Genomic DNA, 17,355 nt, shown 5'->3' with positions numbered 1-17,355 from the left:
TGGGGAGTTTCTGTGCGAAGGTGAAAAAGAGCAAAGGCTCACCCAGTCAGGATGCAGAAGCTGTGAGACAAGAGAAGTGATGAGAACACAAAAAGCATGAGTAAGAAGAGGGCCACGAGGTCAGGAAAGTGAGGGATCAACGGCAAGGGCATTCAAAGCCGAGAACAGCAGACACCTGTTTCTTGGGGAGCAACCAAATGCTAGGGCATCGTTGCCCCAGCATGAATGTCCAGCCTCAGAACCACTCCTCACAGCTGGGCTCTGAGCTGTTCTTCCTGAAAGCCGAATGGAGAGCCATTCCTCTCTCCGTAACCACTGTCCTCAGCACCTAGAACGGTGCCTGGGATAGTGTTAAGGTTTTAGTAAATGAGCATCTTATCGGGGCCTCTGGAGGGCCCAAATTGTAGATAGATTGGACAATCAAAATCAGCCAACATGCATTTATGTTTTGTTATTAAAGAACTTATATTTTAGACAATGTTTTGGTTCACAGCAAATTTGAGTGGAAAGTACAGAATCCCATATACCCCTCGCCTCCCTCACTCTTGGCATCGCCCACTAGAGTGGTACATTTATTACAATGGATAACCCAACCTTGACCTGTCCTTATCACCCACATTCTACAGTTTACGTTAGGTTCACTCTTGGTGGTGTACATTCTACAACATGCATTTATTGAAGGGTGTCTATAACTGTGCCCAGTACTGGTGAATATTCAGAAGTAAAATAACTTTAAAATATTTCTGTTTTCTTTATTGAGGTATAACGGACAAATAAGTGACTCTTGACAAGGATTTACGATTTACGATTAACCAAGAGGAGCAAAGAATAAAAGACTGTTGAGGAGCTACACTTCTGTGTGGCTCAAGACGTTCAGGTGAATGAAAGACGGACAGAGGCTGAGTTACCCAGAGCAGAGTCTTTGGCTCCCCCTGAGGTGTCCGCGATGCCTGGACGTCGAGGAGACACGCCTAACTAGACAGGGCTTCGGGATTTGGAGACTCTGAGAAATTGGTTGGAATGAGCAAGGGAGTGTGCTGTTACGTGGGACAAAAATGTTTTACAGAGATTATAGTTGTTGTTTTAGGGGCTCAATAAATGTTCATAAAAAGAAAAAAGGAAGGGGAAGAGCAGAAGAAAGGATCTGTGCTGAGATAACGGTCTGGAGGGAAGATCTGATTCAGCAGGCGTGCAGGTCGCAAAGCTGGGTGAGGAGAAGGGGGTCACCCGGGCCGGGAGGCGTGGGGTCGGGACAGGAGGGAAGAACAAAGACGGTTCAAGGGAAAAACGAATCAGTAGAACCTGATGTCCAACGGGACACGAGAAATTAAAGGTAAAATCAAGCCCCTCCCCCAGCATCGGAAAAAAATGACTTTTAAGAGATTTACAATTCCTAGTAGGAGTGCTTATGGTGGGAGAAGCCACATTGACAAAGATGGAGACATTGCAGAAAATGATGCTGATTTTTATCCGTTCATCTGTCGATGGACACTTAGGTTGCTTCCATGTCTTGGCTATTGTAAATAGTGCTGCAGTGAACATTGGGTGCATGTATCCATTTGAACCATGGAATATTACTCAGCCATAAAAAAGAATGAAATGATGCCATTTGCAACCACATGGATGGACCTGGAGATGATCATACCAAGTGAAGTAAGTCAGAAAGAGAAAGACAAATACCATGTGCTATTGCTTATACGTGGAATCTAAAAAAAATGATACAAATGAACTTATCTACAAAACAGAAACAGACTCACAAATGTGGAAACTCACTTATGGTTACAAAAGGGGAAATGGGGGGCGGGGGTGAGGGGTGGAGGGAAAAATTAGGAGTTTGTGATGAACATACACACACGACTATAGTCCAAATAGATAGCCAATAAGGACCTACTGTACAGCACAGGGAACTCTGCTCAATATTTTGTACTAACCTGTAAGGGAAAAGAATATGAAAAAAACATATGTATGTATAACTGAATCACTTCACTCTGCATGACTGTATGACAGACTCTAGGTCCATCCACCTCACTACAAATAACTCAATTTTGTTTCTTTGTTTGTATATATGTGCCACATCTTCTTTATCCATTCATCTGTCAATGGACACTTAGGTTGCTTCCATGTCCTGGCTATTGTAAATAGAGCTGCAGTGAACATTGTGGTACATGACTCTTTCTGAATTATGGTTTTCTCAGGGTATATAACCAGTAGTGGGATTGCAAACCAGCACTTTAAATGTGTTTTTGGAATCAAGTGGGTTAGAAATGAATAATATTTATTAACCATTGTGGTGCTTTTTTCTCTTTTGAATATTCTATTAGTTTATTTCTACCATAAAATAGTTCCTTCTCCCCCTTCCCCTTCCCCCCTTCTCTCTGCATCCTTCATCCCCTTCACCACCCCCCTACCCTGACTTAGGAAAACAGTTCCTTTTTTCAGGATTCTTTGGTGCTGAGCCATGCCTTGCTGAAGGGTGGTTCCCATCAGAGAAATGTGTAAATACATGAATCCCTCAGGCTCAGTGTGAATCCTCGTTGCCGAGTCTTTAGGGTCTTTGAAACCAGCGTTTCCAAATCAGGTGAAGCATGTGGCTGTCCTTTCTTGCTCAGACCTCCCCTCATCACCCCGCAGAGAAGCCTGGAGAGAGTTCCTTCCATCCCAGCAACAAAATAAGATTTTGTCCTTCCCCCTTTAAAACGATTACAGGCCATGGGCATCGCCATTTCACTAAGTTAAGTCATTGCTTTCTCAGATCAGACTGGTGTTTGTCTTCTGAGAAGCTCCTGGCCGTGCAGGAAGAGCAGTGAATGTGTCTGATGCGGCGTGAGTGTGAGAGAGAAGACGAGGTGTGTGTCTCTGCGTGTGAGCGCAGGCGAGGAAGGATGGGTGTAAGTATAGCGGCGGGGTAATGGGGGAAGAAGGTAAGTTAAAAGGGAAAAAGGGAAACAGTGGACGCTTACAGTGGGCACAGTTTTACAGCTTCACAAAATGTTTTGTTGTGTTGTGTTGTGTTTTAATGTAGCCTAGCTATCTAAGCTGGGAAGTCAGGGCACCAGGAGGCATTTGGAAAACATTCTAACGCTCCGTAAGACATTGCAAACCATTTTTTCCTGGCTTCCTTCTAAATGAAAACAAACCTTTATCTTGGAAAATTAAATACGTTGTTTGTGGGCATTCTGCAAAGAGAGTATTTCTCTTTGAGGACTCTTTCAGATACAAGAAGGTGAATGACTCAAATTTTTCACTTGTGCCTACTCTTCCTGTGGTGTCTGTGTGTATATAAAGCTGTGCATCAACGAACTTCCAGAAGCTCTCCTCCGAGGGAGTAGATTGGCTTTTATGCCATCAATATATATATATATATTATATATATATATATATTTTTTTTTTTTTTTAATGTGACAAGAAGTCTGTGTATCTTGGGCTTTTTCCCTGGTGAAGACAAAGCTTGTTCTCAGCTGCCAGCGGGCTGCTCTGTGGGCCCTTCCCTTCCACCCCAGCTCGGCCTTCCATGGCCCATGGACCCAATAAATTCCCCCCGAGGTCCAGTGAATGCGCCTGGTGCTGGGCGGGCTGGCAAGGTCAGAAGGACTTCCTTCTCTTCTCAGCAAGGTTTCCAAATCACCTCTTCGGGATGTGTGAGCCCTGGGTGAAGAATTCAGAGACAAATGTGGAAGCAGACTCCAATTCCTTATTTTATTCTTTTTTTTAAAAATTTTTATAAATTTATTTATTTATTTACTTTTGCTACATTGGGTCTTTGTTGCTGCGCGCGGGCTTTCTCTAGTTGCAGCCAGCTGGGGTACTTTTTGTTATGGAGCACGGGCTTCTCATTGCGGTGGCTTCTCTTTGTTGCGGAGCACGGGCTCTAGGCACGAGGGCTTCAGTAGTTGTGGCGCACGGGCTTAGTTGCTCCGCGGCATGTGGGATCCTCCCGGACCAGGGCTCGAACCCGTGTCCCCTGCATGGGCAGGCAGATTCTTAACCACTGCGCCACCAGGGAAGTCCCCCTTATTTTATTCTTAAAAAGCGTTAGTGATGAAGACAGGCCCAAGTGTCCACAGGAACAAGAGCACACCTGGCATGGTCACCTGCCACACGGAGCTACCCATGTCCCTTGGCCAGGATGACACTCGAGCAGGGAGTCCAACGGGTGCCTGAAGCAGACACAGGCCCACGTTCCCTGGTGTGCGGGTTGGACTCCCGGTGGCTTGGGGGCTGGCAGGGGAAGAGGGCTGGAGTTAGAGAGCAAGGGTCCCCTGGGTTTATCCTGGATTGCTCTCTTGCCTTTATGCTCCCAGAATTGGTGTACTAGGGCTGCTGTAACAAAATACCACAGAAAGGTATTTTCTCATAGTTCTGGAGGCTGAAGTCCAAGGTCAAGTTGCTGGCAGGTGTGGCTCTCCAGAGGCCTCTTCCTCCACTGCAGACGGCCGCCTTCTCACTGTGAGTGCATCCCTGGTGTCTTTTCTCTTCCTCTAAGGACCTCAGTCCTCTTATTTAGGGCCTCACTCTTGTGCCCTCATTTAACCCCAGTGACGCCTTTAAAGGCCCCATCTCCAAATATAGTCACATTGGGGATTGGGGGTCCAACATACAGATTTGGGGGGACACCATTCATAGCAGGGGCCACTGAGCCACCAGAGCGAGATCTCAGGTTCCTGATGGCAGGAGCCCCCATGCGGCTCTAAGGAATGTTCATGAGACACTCTTCACCAGCGATGGCCCTCCAGGCGCCATTTCCCTCTGCTTGTGATGGGTGAGATCCTTAAAAACTGACCTGTGGTCCCTCAGGTCTCTCATAATGACCCCAGTACTTGTCTCTCCCCAGCAAACACTCTGCTGAGTCCAGGGTCTCCTTTGTAGCTGGTTTTTAGTATCACAGAGCCTGTCCTAAGTAGCAAACTTTTCGTGTACTTTTTGAAGAATTTTTTTTTTTTTTACTGACGTATAGTTGATTTACAATGTTGTATTAGTTTCAGGTGTACAGCAAAGTGATTCAGCTACATATATATATATATATATATATTCTTTTTCAGACTCTTTTCCATTATAGCTTATTACAAGATACTGAGTATAGTTCTCTGTGCTCTACAGTAGGTCCTTGTTGTTTATCTATTTATATACAGTAGTGTGTATATGTTAATCCCAGATTCCTAATTTCACCCCATTTTCCCCTTCGGTAACCATAAGTTTGTTTTCTATGTCTGTGAGTCTGTTTCTATTTTGTAAATAAGTTCATGTGTATCATATTTTAGATTCCACATATAAGTGATATCATATGATATTTGTCTTTCTCTGACTTACTTCACTTAGTATGATAATCTCTAGGTCCATCCATGTTGCTGCAAATGGCATTATTTCATTTCTTTTTATGGCTGAGTAATATTCCATTGTATATACGTACCACATCTTCTTTATCCATTCATCTGTCGATGGGCATTTATGTTGCTTCCATGTCTTGGCTATTATGAATAGTGCTGCTATGAACATTGGGGTGCATATACCTTTTCAAAATAGAGTTTTCACTGGATATATGCCCAGGAGTAGGATGACTGGATCATATGGCAACTCTATTTTCAGTTTTTTAAGGAGCCTCCATACTGTTCTTCAGAGTGGCTGTACCAATTTACACTCCCGCCGATAGTGCAGGAGGGTTCCCTTTTCTCCACACCCTCTTCAGCATTTGTTATTTGTAGACATTTTCGTAAAAGGTGGAGAGAGGTTTGCAAGCGCACAAACACACTGTAGCAGTGTGAATGAGCAAGTGATGGCTAAGGAGGCTGGATTATCATCACCTCATGGCCCCAGACCAGAGGCGTGATTGGAACCCACAGCCTGTGCTGTGGCACCCAAGGCCAATGCAGAGCAGAGCCCTTGTGAAGGTCCAGGGGGGACAAGAAAAGTGGCTGCTTCAGCCAGTTCCCTGATGCTTGGACTGGGCATGAGGCCAGCTGGCACTGTCTGCCTGGCGTGGGATGTGGTAGGGGCACTGTCAGGGCAGGGGTGGGGTCGTGAGCCCAGGCCAAGGGCTCCGGCTATAGGAATAGGAAAATGTCTCAGAAGTCCTCAAAAACTCAAGTGAATATTTTTGAATGATCAGAGTCTAATGATTATCACAATTTGAAAGCCATTGTTCTCAAGGCACTTTCACGTTCTTCACGGTCAGAAGTTTCATAAGCTTTGTTATTATGGAAATAATAATACTAATGCATCATTTGCTCTTTTCTCTGCATTGACATTGCACTGGTGGTACAAAAGCAAGGGTGGTACCTTAGCAAGGATTAAAGCAGCGGCACCAAAGCGAACCAGCAGTCACTGTGTTTTTCACCATCGTGTACTTGCAGTAAAACAAACAAAACCACACCAGTCTTTGATGAGGCAGTAAAGTGTTTAAAATTGCACAAAATCCTGCCTCTTGAGTACTTGTCTTTTCAACATTCTGGGTGAAGAAATGGAAATATAAACAAAGCACTTCTGCACACCAACGTATTGATACAATGATTGAAAAAGCACTTTTCTGTTTGTGTGTCAATCATACCTCAGTAAAGCCGTTTTTTAAAAAAGAAAATGCACTCTGGATTGTTGGAGCATAAGATTTGGATAGTTGATGTTATTGACTGAATGTTGTGTCCCCAAGATTCATATGTTGAAATGAATACTCCGCCATGTGATGATATTAAGAGGAGGAACCTGTGAGAGGTAATCAGGATTAGGTGAGGTCATGAGGGTGGAGCCCTCGTGAATGGGTTTAGTGCCCTTATAAGAGTCAGGAGAGAGCTGGCTGCCTCTCTCTGCTTTCCACCTATGAGGACACAACGAGAATTCAGCAGTCTGCATCCGGGTAGAGCGCTCTCTCCAGAATTCATCCAGGCTATTGCCCTGATCTCAGACTTCCAGCCTCCAGAACTGTGGGGAATAAATTTCTGTTGTGTATGAGCACCCAATCTATGGTAATTTGTTATAGCAGCCCAAACTGAGACATATAATGAAATGTGTCAACAAAAAAAGGTTGAAAACCACTTCCTTAAAATTTAGGTTGGGGTCCTATTACCCAGACCATTTTGATCCTTCCTTACTAAAAACAAGTAGACATAAGTCACACATGAAAATTATGAGTTTCTACTTGAAAATGACGAACAGCTAAGCTGTTAGGGTGAATCTGAAGGAGTGTGGACATCCAGGGTCACTTGAGGACAAGGTAAAACTCATTTATCTGTGGAAAGTATAGATATGAGACTCTTAAGAAAAGTTAGTTCCATTTTTCTTGTTGTTTCATTATAGGAGGAAGATCTAGAACCTTAACAATCCACATTCCATCTTGGTTTGACTATATTATAAATAGAATAGTTTCTGGCGTCACATAGATCTTGGTTTAAAACCCAAATCTTCCTGCTTCCAATTATGTGTCTTTGAGAAATTTACATCTCTGAGTCTCCAAAACAGCCCTCCGTGATCTCTGTTTCCTGGTTTTTATACCCTTGTGTCCCCTTCTATGATGGATGTTGGTCCGTCTGACCCATAGAATATGGTAGAAGTGAAGGCACGTAACTTCCAAGGTTAGGTTATAAAAGACGGCAACGTCTGTCTTGAGTTCTTGCTTTTCTTTTGGAGCACACACAGCTCTTGGGGAGAGCCAGCTGCCAGGCCCTGGGGCCACGCAGGCAGCCCCGGCAGAGGCCGAGGTGGTGAAGGACTGGCCAACGGGCACTCCAGTGAGCTTGGAAGAACGTTTCAGCTCCACGGAAGCCTTGAGGTGCCTGGTGCCCTGGTGGACAACTTGCCTGCAGCAGCGTGAGAGCCTGAGAGGCAACCAGACAGCTAAGCTGCTCCCAGATTCCTGACCACAGAAACTATTCGTTGTTTTACGTTACTATGTTTTAGGAGTAATTTATTGGGCAGCAGTAAGTATTAATTTTCAACAGTTTGCTAAAATGTTACTTTCATTCTTTGAAATGTGTCCTGAACCTTCCAGAAATGTTTTTCCCTAGAAATCTGGTAAATGTTGACTTAGTTGTCTGAATCTAAACTAGAAATGTCAGAACCATGAAAGCAAACAATCCTTTGCTTGAAATAGGCAGAAGTTTGTGGTCTGGTGCAAAATTATAGAGGTTTTCCTGGAAGGTAGGAGCCAGGCTCACAATCTTAGCTATATTTCACCATCTTTATGATACTGTTTCTCTGGTCATTTTGGTTGTTTGAAGTTAGTTCTCTAGAAGGTTCATTAGGAAAGATTCATGGGGAAAGTTCTTGCTTTAGTTTGACTGAATCTAAAATCCCTAGCTCCCTTCTTTTCTTGAGCATCTTAAAGAGTATGCCATTATCTTCTTGCATGAAGTAGTACTAACTCAAAATCTGATGATAAACTGAGTTTCTTTTCCTTTTAAGTACAGTTATCCCTTGGTATCCACGGGGGATTGATTCCAGGATCCCCCTTGGATACCAGAATCCACAGATGCTCAAATTCCTAATATAAAATGGTATGGTATTTGCATCTAACTTAAGCACATCCTCCTATATACTTTAAATTCTCTAGATTACTTATAAAACCTAATACAGTGTAAATGCTATGTAAACAGTTGCCAGTGTGTGACAAATTCAAGTTTTGCTTTTTGGAACTTTCTGGAATTTTTTTCCGAACATTTTTGATCAGAAGTTGGTTGCATCTGCGGATGTGAAACCCTTGGGTATGGAGGGCTGATTATACTGTGGTCTTTTTGCATTGATGCCTAAAATACATTTTTTCCCCCCTGAAAAGTTATAGTTTTGTTAGAAAAAATCTTGTACTGTGAGTTGTTGGCTACTATTTCATACAAGCAGGGGGCACATTCAGTAGTTTCACATCCTCCCTAAAGAAAGTTCTATTGAATTTTAGATTTCAGCATTTGTTCTTTTGAATTATTTGGTTTTCCTCTTCAGAGGCCCCCTGTAATACACATTAGATCTTCTTTTGCTGTTTTCTGTAGCTACCACTTTCTGTCAAATCCTTTTTGTCTCTTTCTTCATTTCCTTTTGATATTTAAAAATAACCTCCTTTGCTATCTTCTACTTCCCTTAAAGCATTTTGTGTTGTATTTGTTGTGTTTCATTTGGTTTATCTTTGTTTCTCAAATGATTTTTTTCTAAATAATTTCTGGGTTCTTTCACTTTTCATTTAACACTTTCTTTTTTTCTACGCTTATTTATGCAATTTAAAAATTCTGATTTTTGATGTTTTTATCAAAGCTTATAATAGTTTTCCTTATATTATTTTAAGATATTTTGAAATAGTTGAAGTTCTTATTCATTGCGTGAGCTTGAATTTCTGGCACTATTTCACAGTATGTAAGGATTTAATATACTCCCAGTTCTCTTTTTCTAATAATAACAACTTGGTTTGAGATTTAATAAATCCTTTTCTGCAGCTCATTTTTAAGTGACAGGAGTATTTCTGTCTTTTTACGAGGGATGAATGAGCCAGGATAGCTTTTCTAACTTCATGACTCTAGATCTCTCTGTTTTGTTGTTTTCAGAAAGTGAACTTCCTGGGATTTTCCTCTGTGGATCCTCTCCCCTGATCTTATCTGTGATCTCAGGTGGCCTCAGCCTGCAGCGGCTTGAATCAGGATTTTGGTTCCCGACCAGATATTGAAGTCAGGCTACGGCAGTAAGAACGCTGAATCCTAACAACTAGACCACGAAGGCCAGTGGCTAGTAACAAGGCCCTGGCCTGTCGGCTTTATAGAAATGAATTTCCACAAAGAGACCGAAAGTAGTGAAACAAGTAAAGTGTTTATTAGGAGGAAAAGAGTACCTGTGAATAGGCTCACAAGGCTGGACTCAAGAGAGAAAGTTGCGCCCTCGTGGTAGTTTGAATCACGTTTATGGGGCAGTTCTTCTGGGTTTCCTTTGGCCAATCATCTTGCTTCGTCTGGCTCTGAGTCTGTATTTGGTTTATCTCAGGGTCTTCCCCTGGGTGAGCACATCTCTTAGTCAAGACGGATTCTAGCGAAGAGGCCTGTGGGTAGGTTGACATCACTTACTATGGGGTGGCGCACCCTCCCTTTTGACCCCTGAGGAGACTTTCTGCACGTGTGTAGTTGGGAAGGTCTCCTTGACCTTGAGAATGAGGAACATGCGGTCTCTTTATGTTTTCTATGGGCAGGACTCGGTTCCTCTCTGCCCCTGCCATGACTGTTACCTTTAAGTGTCCGCAGGAGGCACACTCCAGCTACATGCCCTGCTCCTGTTGTTATTTTTATCTGGAGGTGTGAACAGGAGGCTGGCTGTAAGTGTCTAAGCTGGAGCGCATCTATGTCCTCCCTCATCTGGACCCTCCCCTTTCCTCCTCCCCTGCTGTCCCTGTGCTACTCACTGAGGGCTCTGCTCTCAGCATCTTTGCCTCGGTGCAGGGCTTTGCCATGGAGAGCTGGTCAGTTGGTCACCGTCAGGGATTCATAGGCAGCAGCTCCCGGATGGACCCACAGTCCTCAGCCTTCCGGCAGCCCTGCTGGAACCTTCTGCACCACGAGGCCTGCAAAGTGCCCTCCATTTCTGCCGCTGTTCTCCCAATAGTCTACCATGCTTTTCAGGGAGTCATCGATAGTAATTTAGTAGATCTCTGTCTTTGGTTTTGCTTCTTGGTTGCTCTGATTGTTTTTAATGGGAAATTCAGAGAGATTAAAACACTGAACTGCCATTACTGCCTAATTCCCAGAATGGTATTCTCTTGCTTTTTTTTTTTTTAAATTAATTAATTTTTGGCTGCATTGGGTCTTCGTTGCTGCGCACAGGCTTTCTCTAGTTGCGGTGAGCGGGGGCTACTCTCCATGGTGGTGCGCAGGCTTCTCGTTGCGGTGGCTTCTCTTTGTTGCAGAGCACAGGATCTAGGAGTGTGGGTCAGTAGTTGTAGCACGTGGGCTCAGTAGTTGTGGCTCATGGGCTCTAGAGCACAGGCTCAGTAGTTGTGGTGCACGGGCTTAGTTGCTCCATGGCATGTGGGATCTTCCCGGACAAGGGCTTGAACCCGTGTCCCCTTCATTGGCAGGCGGATTCTTAACCACTGCACCACCAGGGAAGTTCTCTCTTGTTTTTTTTTTGGCAACAAAATTTCCTCAGAAAATTTTAAGAAACTTGTGCATCTATTTAATCTGTTTTTTAATTAGTTTAAAATAAATATTCATTATGTAAATTTTAAAACATACACAGAGGTAGAGAGGATAGTATACTGCCACTCTTCCACAGGATCATTTTCAGCAATTATTAACAGATAAGTAATCTTATTTCATTTTTAGCCCCATATACTCCTGCTCCCTTGATGGATTATTTTGAAGAAAATTCAGGACATCATGTCATTTCAACACAAAATGCTTTCATTTTTCAATTATTTTTGAATGCTGAATTTTGTCCTATAGATAACATCAGGCTGAGGTGATTTACAACTTCACATAAGCACAAGTGCATAGCAGAGCCCTGGTTTCACACATTTTAGGAAAACTGTGACATCAAAATTATTCTTAGAGGTTTATGAGAAGACAATACTAAACAACAGCAACAACACCTAAAACCATCCATCCAGTTTTTACATCAGTAAATCTGAGAGTCATCCTCAGTTGCCTTTTTTCTCCTAAACAGAACCAGCATCCAGAGTTCTCTCTACCCAACATCCCCAGTATCTCTGTTCCCACCATTACTGCCTTAGCTCAGGGCTCCACATTTCCTTCCTGGACTCTGGTGATGGGCTTCCAATGCATCTCAGGACGCCCAGTCTCACCACTGTCAGCTGCTCCTCCAAGAACCATTAGCAAGATCTTTCTGAACCGTAAATCGATTCATTAGCCTCTTCTGCTTAGAAGCACTTCGTGGCCCCCTGTCTTTAAAGCATAAAGAAAACACTGCTTTTGAAGTAAACTAGGCTGCTCAGGACCTGGATCGTGTTTCTTTCTTCAGTCTCTCCTCTTACTCTGTACAAACACTACCTGTGTTTCCTTCAGTGCTTTAAATTAGACTTCTGTGCTTTTTTTTTTTTTTTAACTTTTGGGTTTATTTATTTATTTATTTATTTATTTATGGCTGTGTTGGGTCTTCGTTTCTGCGCGAGGGCTTTCTCTAGTTGCGGCAATTGGGGGCCATTGTTCATCGCGGTGCGCGGGCCTCTCACTATCGTGGCCGCTCTTGTTGCGGAGCACAGGCTCCAGACGCGCAGGCTCAGTAATTGTGGCTCACGGGCCTAGTTGCTCCGCGGCATGTGGGATCTTCCCAGACCAGGGCTCGAACCCGTGTCCCCTGCATCGGCAGGCAGATTCTCAACCACTGTGCCACCAGGGAAGCCCTTCTGTGCTTTTTTATATGTTGTTCTATTTTTTCCCAAAGTCCTCCCCAACACTGCCAGCCAACTCTGACAAGCTTCAGCAATGTCCCTTCCAGCTTTGAAAAAAAATAGCTTACAGAGTACCATGACTACAGTTTGTTCACAGAGAAAACGTGAATATTATTTTGGACTTTCCGTATCCTGCTTGCATTTCTTATCTCATTCCTTCCTCCAGACCCTCCGTGAAGTAGGTGAGACCGGTGTTGGCTTCTGTGGGTAAGTAACAGGTAGCAGTCAGCAGGAAGTAGGGGGAGAAGACACTGGAAAACTCTAGCAGGTGCATTCTGGAGCTTCCTGAGCACAAAGCACATCTGCTTTTGTTTCACGTGTATCATTTTCAGTAAACGCCGGGGATGTCTTTCATTATGCAGCTTTTTGACTTTGTTTTTTCCCTAAGCTGTCAAGACCGACCACTAATTCTAAATAATAGGCAACTGAAAAGTTTTCTATTGGAAGAAGGTCAGTTTTTCCCTCACCTTCTTCACTCACAAAAGCACCCAGGTCAAAAGTTTAGGGAAGCTTGGTTTAAAATGGCATCCATGTTTTGTTATTGTAATTTTTGATTTCTAAATACGGAAGAGATTTAATAGTAAAATCCCGCTGGTCCAGGTAGAGGTCATGGGAATGCCTCTATCTGAAGGTGAAGAATTGGTTGTAAATTTTTAGAAGGGCCAAAGGCTGATAAAGAACAGGGCTAGAGAAGCAGTTTATGACCTTTACCTACACTTGAACTGGAATGATAATCTGCATTTCCAAAGGCATGAAGAGTTTCCATTTGAATTTCTGTGGTGACACTTGGAAAGACTGATCACTCTATTCTGAAAGAAGATGAAAGAATGTGGGTGAGAGGTTAGGAGCAGACAATACTGCCAGTGGGACCTGACAATCAATGGGAAAAGCTCCAAAAATTCCATTTTTCTAGATGCAATATTTAACTCATTTTTTGGTTTGCATCTGGTAAACAAACATTTAGAAATTCAAGTGTTGTAACATCTGCTGTCCCACTCCAGCTGACAAGATTTGCTAAAATGGGAAAGGTTTTTGTGTGTGTGTATGAACTGCCCTTCTTCAAGTTGTGGGAATAATTTAGGTTTTCAAGGAATGTTTTTTGATGAAAGATACATAAATAATAGAACTAATTTCAAAATTCTGAAACCTTATTTTAAGTTTTACTTTGTAGTTTCAGATAGTAATGTCTTTACAGGCAGTGATGTGTTTCCTTCAAAGATTTTAATGAACATAACATGTCAAAAATAAACTGATTAATGTGGATGAATAATAATAATAATACCACAGTTTACTCAGGTCTATAACCTCTTCCACTGAATAATGTAATCTTGAGAAAATAATTAGATAAAGCTGATTTTTTTCAAGATGAAATTTAAGAAAATTTGGATATTTAAGAACTGAAAATAAATCAAAACACCAATTTAGTCCTTCAGAATTATGTTTGAGAATGCTAAAAATTGGCCTTCCTTCAATTAAAATAAATTTTTTTATACGTATGTTAGAAGAGACCTCTAGTGTTTATAGTAGCTTACTGCAGTTTCATTTTTTTTAAAAGTCTACCTCTGGGAAGATGGAATAAATGTGTTTTCCTTACTCCTTCCACCAAATAGAACTAAAAACCCTGACATTATATATAAAACCAACAGATGATTGGTTCTTCTCAGGACCAGATTGGTTTGAGACCTCAGGACCAGAGGTGATGTGCTCCTGGTGTTTTCTTTTTGCCTCACCTATCCCAGACTTGGAGCTAAAGAAGCCAGCAACCCAGAATTGCCAGTGAATCCAGACCAAACAAAACAAGCCTGCTCTGTAGCCAAAGAACCAAGAAATGGGCAACTAGCAAGACAGAAAACTGTTAGACAGTAACTGCACTGCTCCAGTGAAACACTGCAGAAAAAATTGGAGCCCCGCCTTACCCATGCCAGCAAAGGCTGAGGTGGGAAGCCTAGTTTCCAGTGTTCTCAGGCTGTAATGGCAGCGGCACCAACCTCCCCTTAAAACCCCCACTGGCCTAGTGGCAGAGAAAACTGAGCAGGAGCTGGGACTTTCCTCCCTCCCAGGCAGTGTCAACAGTAATGAGATGCCCTGTCCCTCCTTGCTGGGGTGCTTTCAGAGGAGGCTGGCTGGAGAGTTGGGACTTTTATCTCCACCCAGGAGTAATGAGGCCATGAGGTCAGTGGAGGCCATGAGGGGAGCAGTAACAAGGCCCCTTGACCCCTCTCACAGGGAGGTAGCAGTGGAGGCTGAGTGTAGGAAAGGGACTCCAGCAGTAATGAGGGGCCCCTCCCCTCAGGTGTCAATGAAGATCAAGTGGGAACCTGAAATTCCACCCCATCTCCAGAAGGAGGCAGTGCAACCTCCACTTCTGTTTGCCCTTCTACAAGAAATTACCTAGACCAGAAATTTAAATAAAGTCCAAATCCCATTATATAATGTCTAGGTTTTAATAGAAAATCACTCATACCGAGAACCAGGAAGATCTCAAACTGAATGAAAAAAAGTCGATGAATAGATGCCAACATTAAGATGATAAAAATGTTTGAATTATCTGATAGACGTTTTAGAGGATTCATCATAAAAATGCTTCAATAAGCATTACAAATGTGCTTGAAACAAACAAATGTAGCATGTATCACCAAGGAAATAGAAGACATAAAAAGAGAAACGAAACCTTTAGAACTAAAAAATACAGTAACCAAAATAAAAAACTCAGTGAATGCTCTCAACAGCAGAATAGAGGGGAGAGAGGAAAGAATCAGTGAACTTGAAGACAGGGCAAGAGAAATTACCCAATCTGAAAAAGAGAAAAATAGATTGAAAAAGGGTAAAGAGAACTTCGGGGACCTCTGGGACTATAACAAAATATTTAACATTCTTGTCATCTGAGTCCTTAGAAGAAGCAGGCAAAGAGGAGAGAACTGAAAAAGCACTTAAAGAAATAATAGCTGAAAAGTGAAAGGGAAATGGCATCCTAACTATGTAAGAAAAACCATCTGAATAACAGATTTATCATGGGAAACCACGGAAGCCATAAGGAAGTGACTCAACATTTTTGAAGTGATGAAAGAAAAGAACTGTCAACACAAAATCTATACTCAGCTAGATACCCATCACAGATGAAGAGGAAAGAAGGCATTCTCAGACGAAGAAAAAATAATAAGATTTCTCACCAATAGACCTACCCTAAAAGAACAGCTAAAAGAAGTTCTCAAAACAGAAAAGAAATGATGAAAGAAGGAAATTTGCAACATCTGAAAGGAATAAAGAACAATGGAAAGAGTAAATATGATGTAAATATAAAACTTTTTTTTTTTCTTATTTTGGGTTTCCTAAGTTATGTTTGAGAGTTGAAGCAAAAGTCATAATATTGCTAGATGTGGTTCTGAATGAATACAGAAAAATATTTAAGCCATTTGTAAATGGGGGAGAGTAAAATGACATAAAGATAAGGTTTCTATACTTCTCTCAAATTGGTAAAATAATGATACCAGGAGATGGTTACAAGTTATGACTATATAATGTAATACCTAGCAATCACTAAAAAACTGTATAAAAAGATACATTCAAAAACACTGGATGAACCAAAATGGAATACTAAAATATGTTCAGGTAACACACAAGCAGGAAGGAAAAAGAAAACCAAGAAATGAAAAACAGATCAAACAGAAAACAAATGGCAGATTTAAAGTCTACCATACCAATAATTACTTTAAATGCAAATTGCTTAAATACACCAATTAAAAAATAAAGATTGACAGAGTGCATTAAAAACCTGATCCACCTATCTGCTGTTCACAAAAAACTCACTTCAAACATAACAATATAGACAGGTTGAAAGAAAAAGATGGGAAAATTTACATCATGCTATGCAAACATTAATCAAAAGAAAGCAAGATTAACTATATTAATATTAGATAAGTAGGCTTCAGAGCAAATAAAATTGCCAGAGACAGAGAAAGATATTATATAATGATAAAAGAATCAATCCACCAAGAAGACACAGCAATCCTGAACAGGTGTCTACCACACAACAGACCTTCAAAATACATGAAGAAAAAACTGATAGAACTGAAAGGAAAAATAGACAAATCCACAATTACAGTTGGAGACTTCAACACCCCTCTTGCAACAATTGATAGAACAATTAGGCTGAAATTCAGCAAGGATGTAAAAGAACTGAACACCCTCAACCAACAGGACCTAATCAACATTTATAGAGCAGTCCACCCAACAGCAATGAATACAAATTATTTTCAAGTACCCATGGAACATATACCAAAATAGACCATATCTTTAGTCATAAAGCAAACTTTACCGTATTATCAGACAAAATAAAAAATCACATGATCATATCAATTAATGCAGAAAAAGCATTTGACAAAATTCAACACCCTTTCATGATAAAAACTCTCAGAAAAATAGAAATAGACAGGAACACCCTCACCTTGGTAAAAAAGCAGGAAATGCATGTGTTTTCAAAACTGGATCAAACCTTAGATAAGAAAACGATGATTTCAAAACGTGGACTGACCTACCCACAATTGGTGATAGAATGGAACCTATACAAGACTCTTACGTTAACCATTTCTCAATGAAATTAAGAACACTAATTCATCATATTATCTGTTACTTTCTATTGGAGATAAGAGATAAGTGTGAGGCTGTTATCTGGGATGGAAGGCTTGGAGCAGAGGGAAAAAGCGAAGTCCAAATTTGGAGCAGAAAACAAGCAAAGAGACTACAGACGCTTCCAAGAGCGATAAAAGCATTAAAGTCCAAAAACATGGCCACTTTCAGAACCAGCAAGTTGGAGTTAACCAAATGCCTCTGAAGCTGTGGTAACATTGCATGAGGCTCTAAACCTGGTAATGTCAAGCAGTCTAAGGAGGCAACCTGGGCCAACAGGACCATGACCAGATGACCATGGAGTCTGAGTCTTGACCCAACACAGCTCTGGGGTCAAGACTGGAATTCCAGACTGGAATGTAAGCACCAAA

At 41.8% G+C, this 17,355-nt stretch overlaps 1 protein-coding gene across 1 annotated transcript in view; it reads left to right on the top strand.

Moving 5' to 3' along the window:
* Positions 1-2,824, top strand: part of RAPGEF2 (Rap guanine nucleotide exchange factor 2) — a 248,568-nt gene extending 245,744 nt beyond the window's left edge. Inside the window, exon 29 of the mRNA XM_061192649.1 lies at positions 2,753-2,824. Coding sequence (XP_061048632.1) covers positions 2,753-2,817 — 65 coding nt within the window. The 3' untranslated portion in view covers positions 2,818-2,824. The remainder of the gene's footprint in view (positions 1-2,752) is intronic.
* Positions 2,825-17,355: the final 14,531 nt, after the last annotated feature.

The sequence above is a fragment of the Eubalaena glacialis genome, chromosome 5, assembly GCF_028564815.1.
Source record: "Eubalaena glacialis isolate mEubGla1 chromosome 5, mEubGla1.1.hap2.+ XY, whole genome shotgun sequence".
Taxonomy (NCBI): Eukaryota; Metazoa; Chordata; class Mammalia; order Artiodactyla; family Balaenidae; genus Eubalaena; species Eubalaena glacialis.
This window is presented reverse-complemented; position numbering and strand designations above follow the sequence as displayed.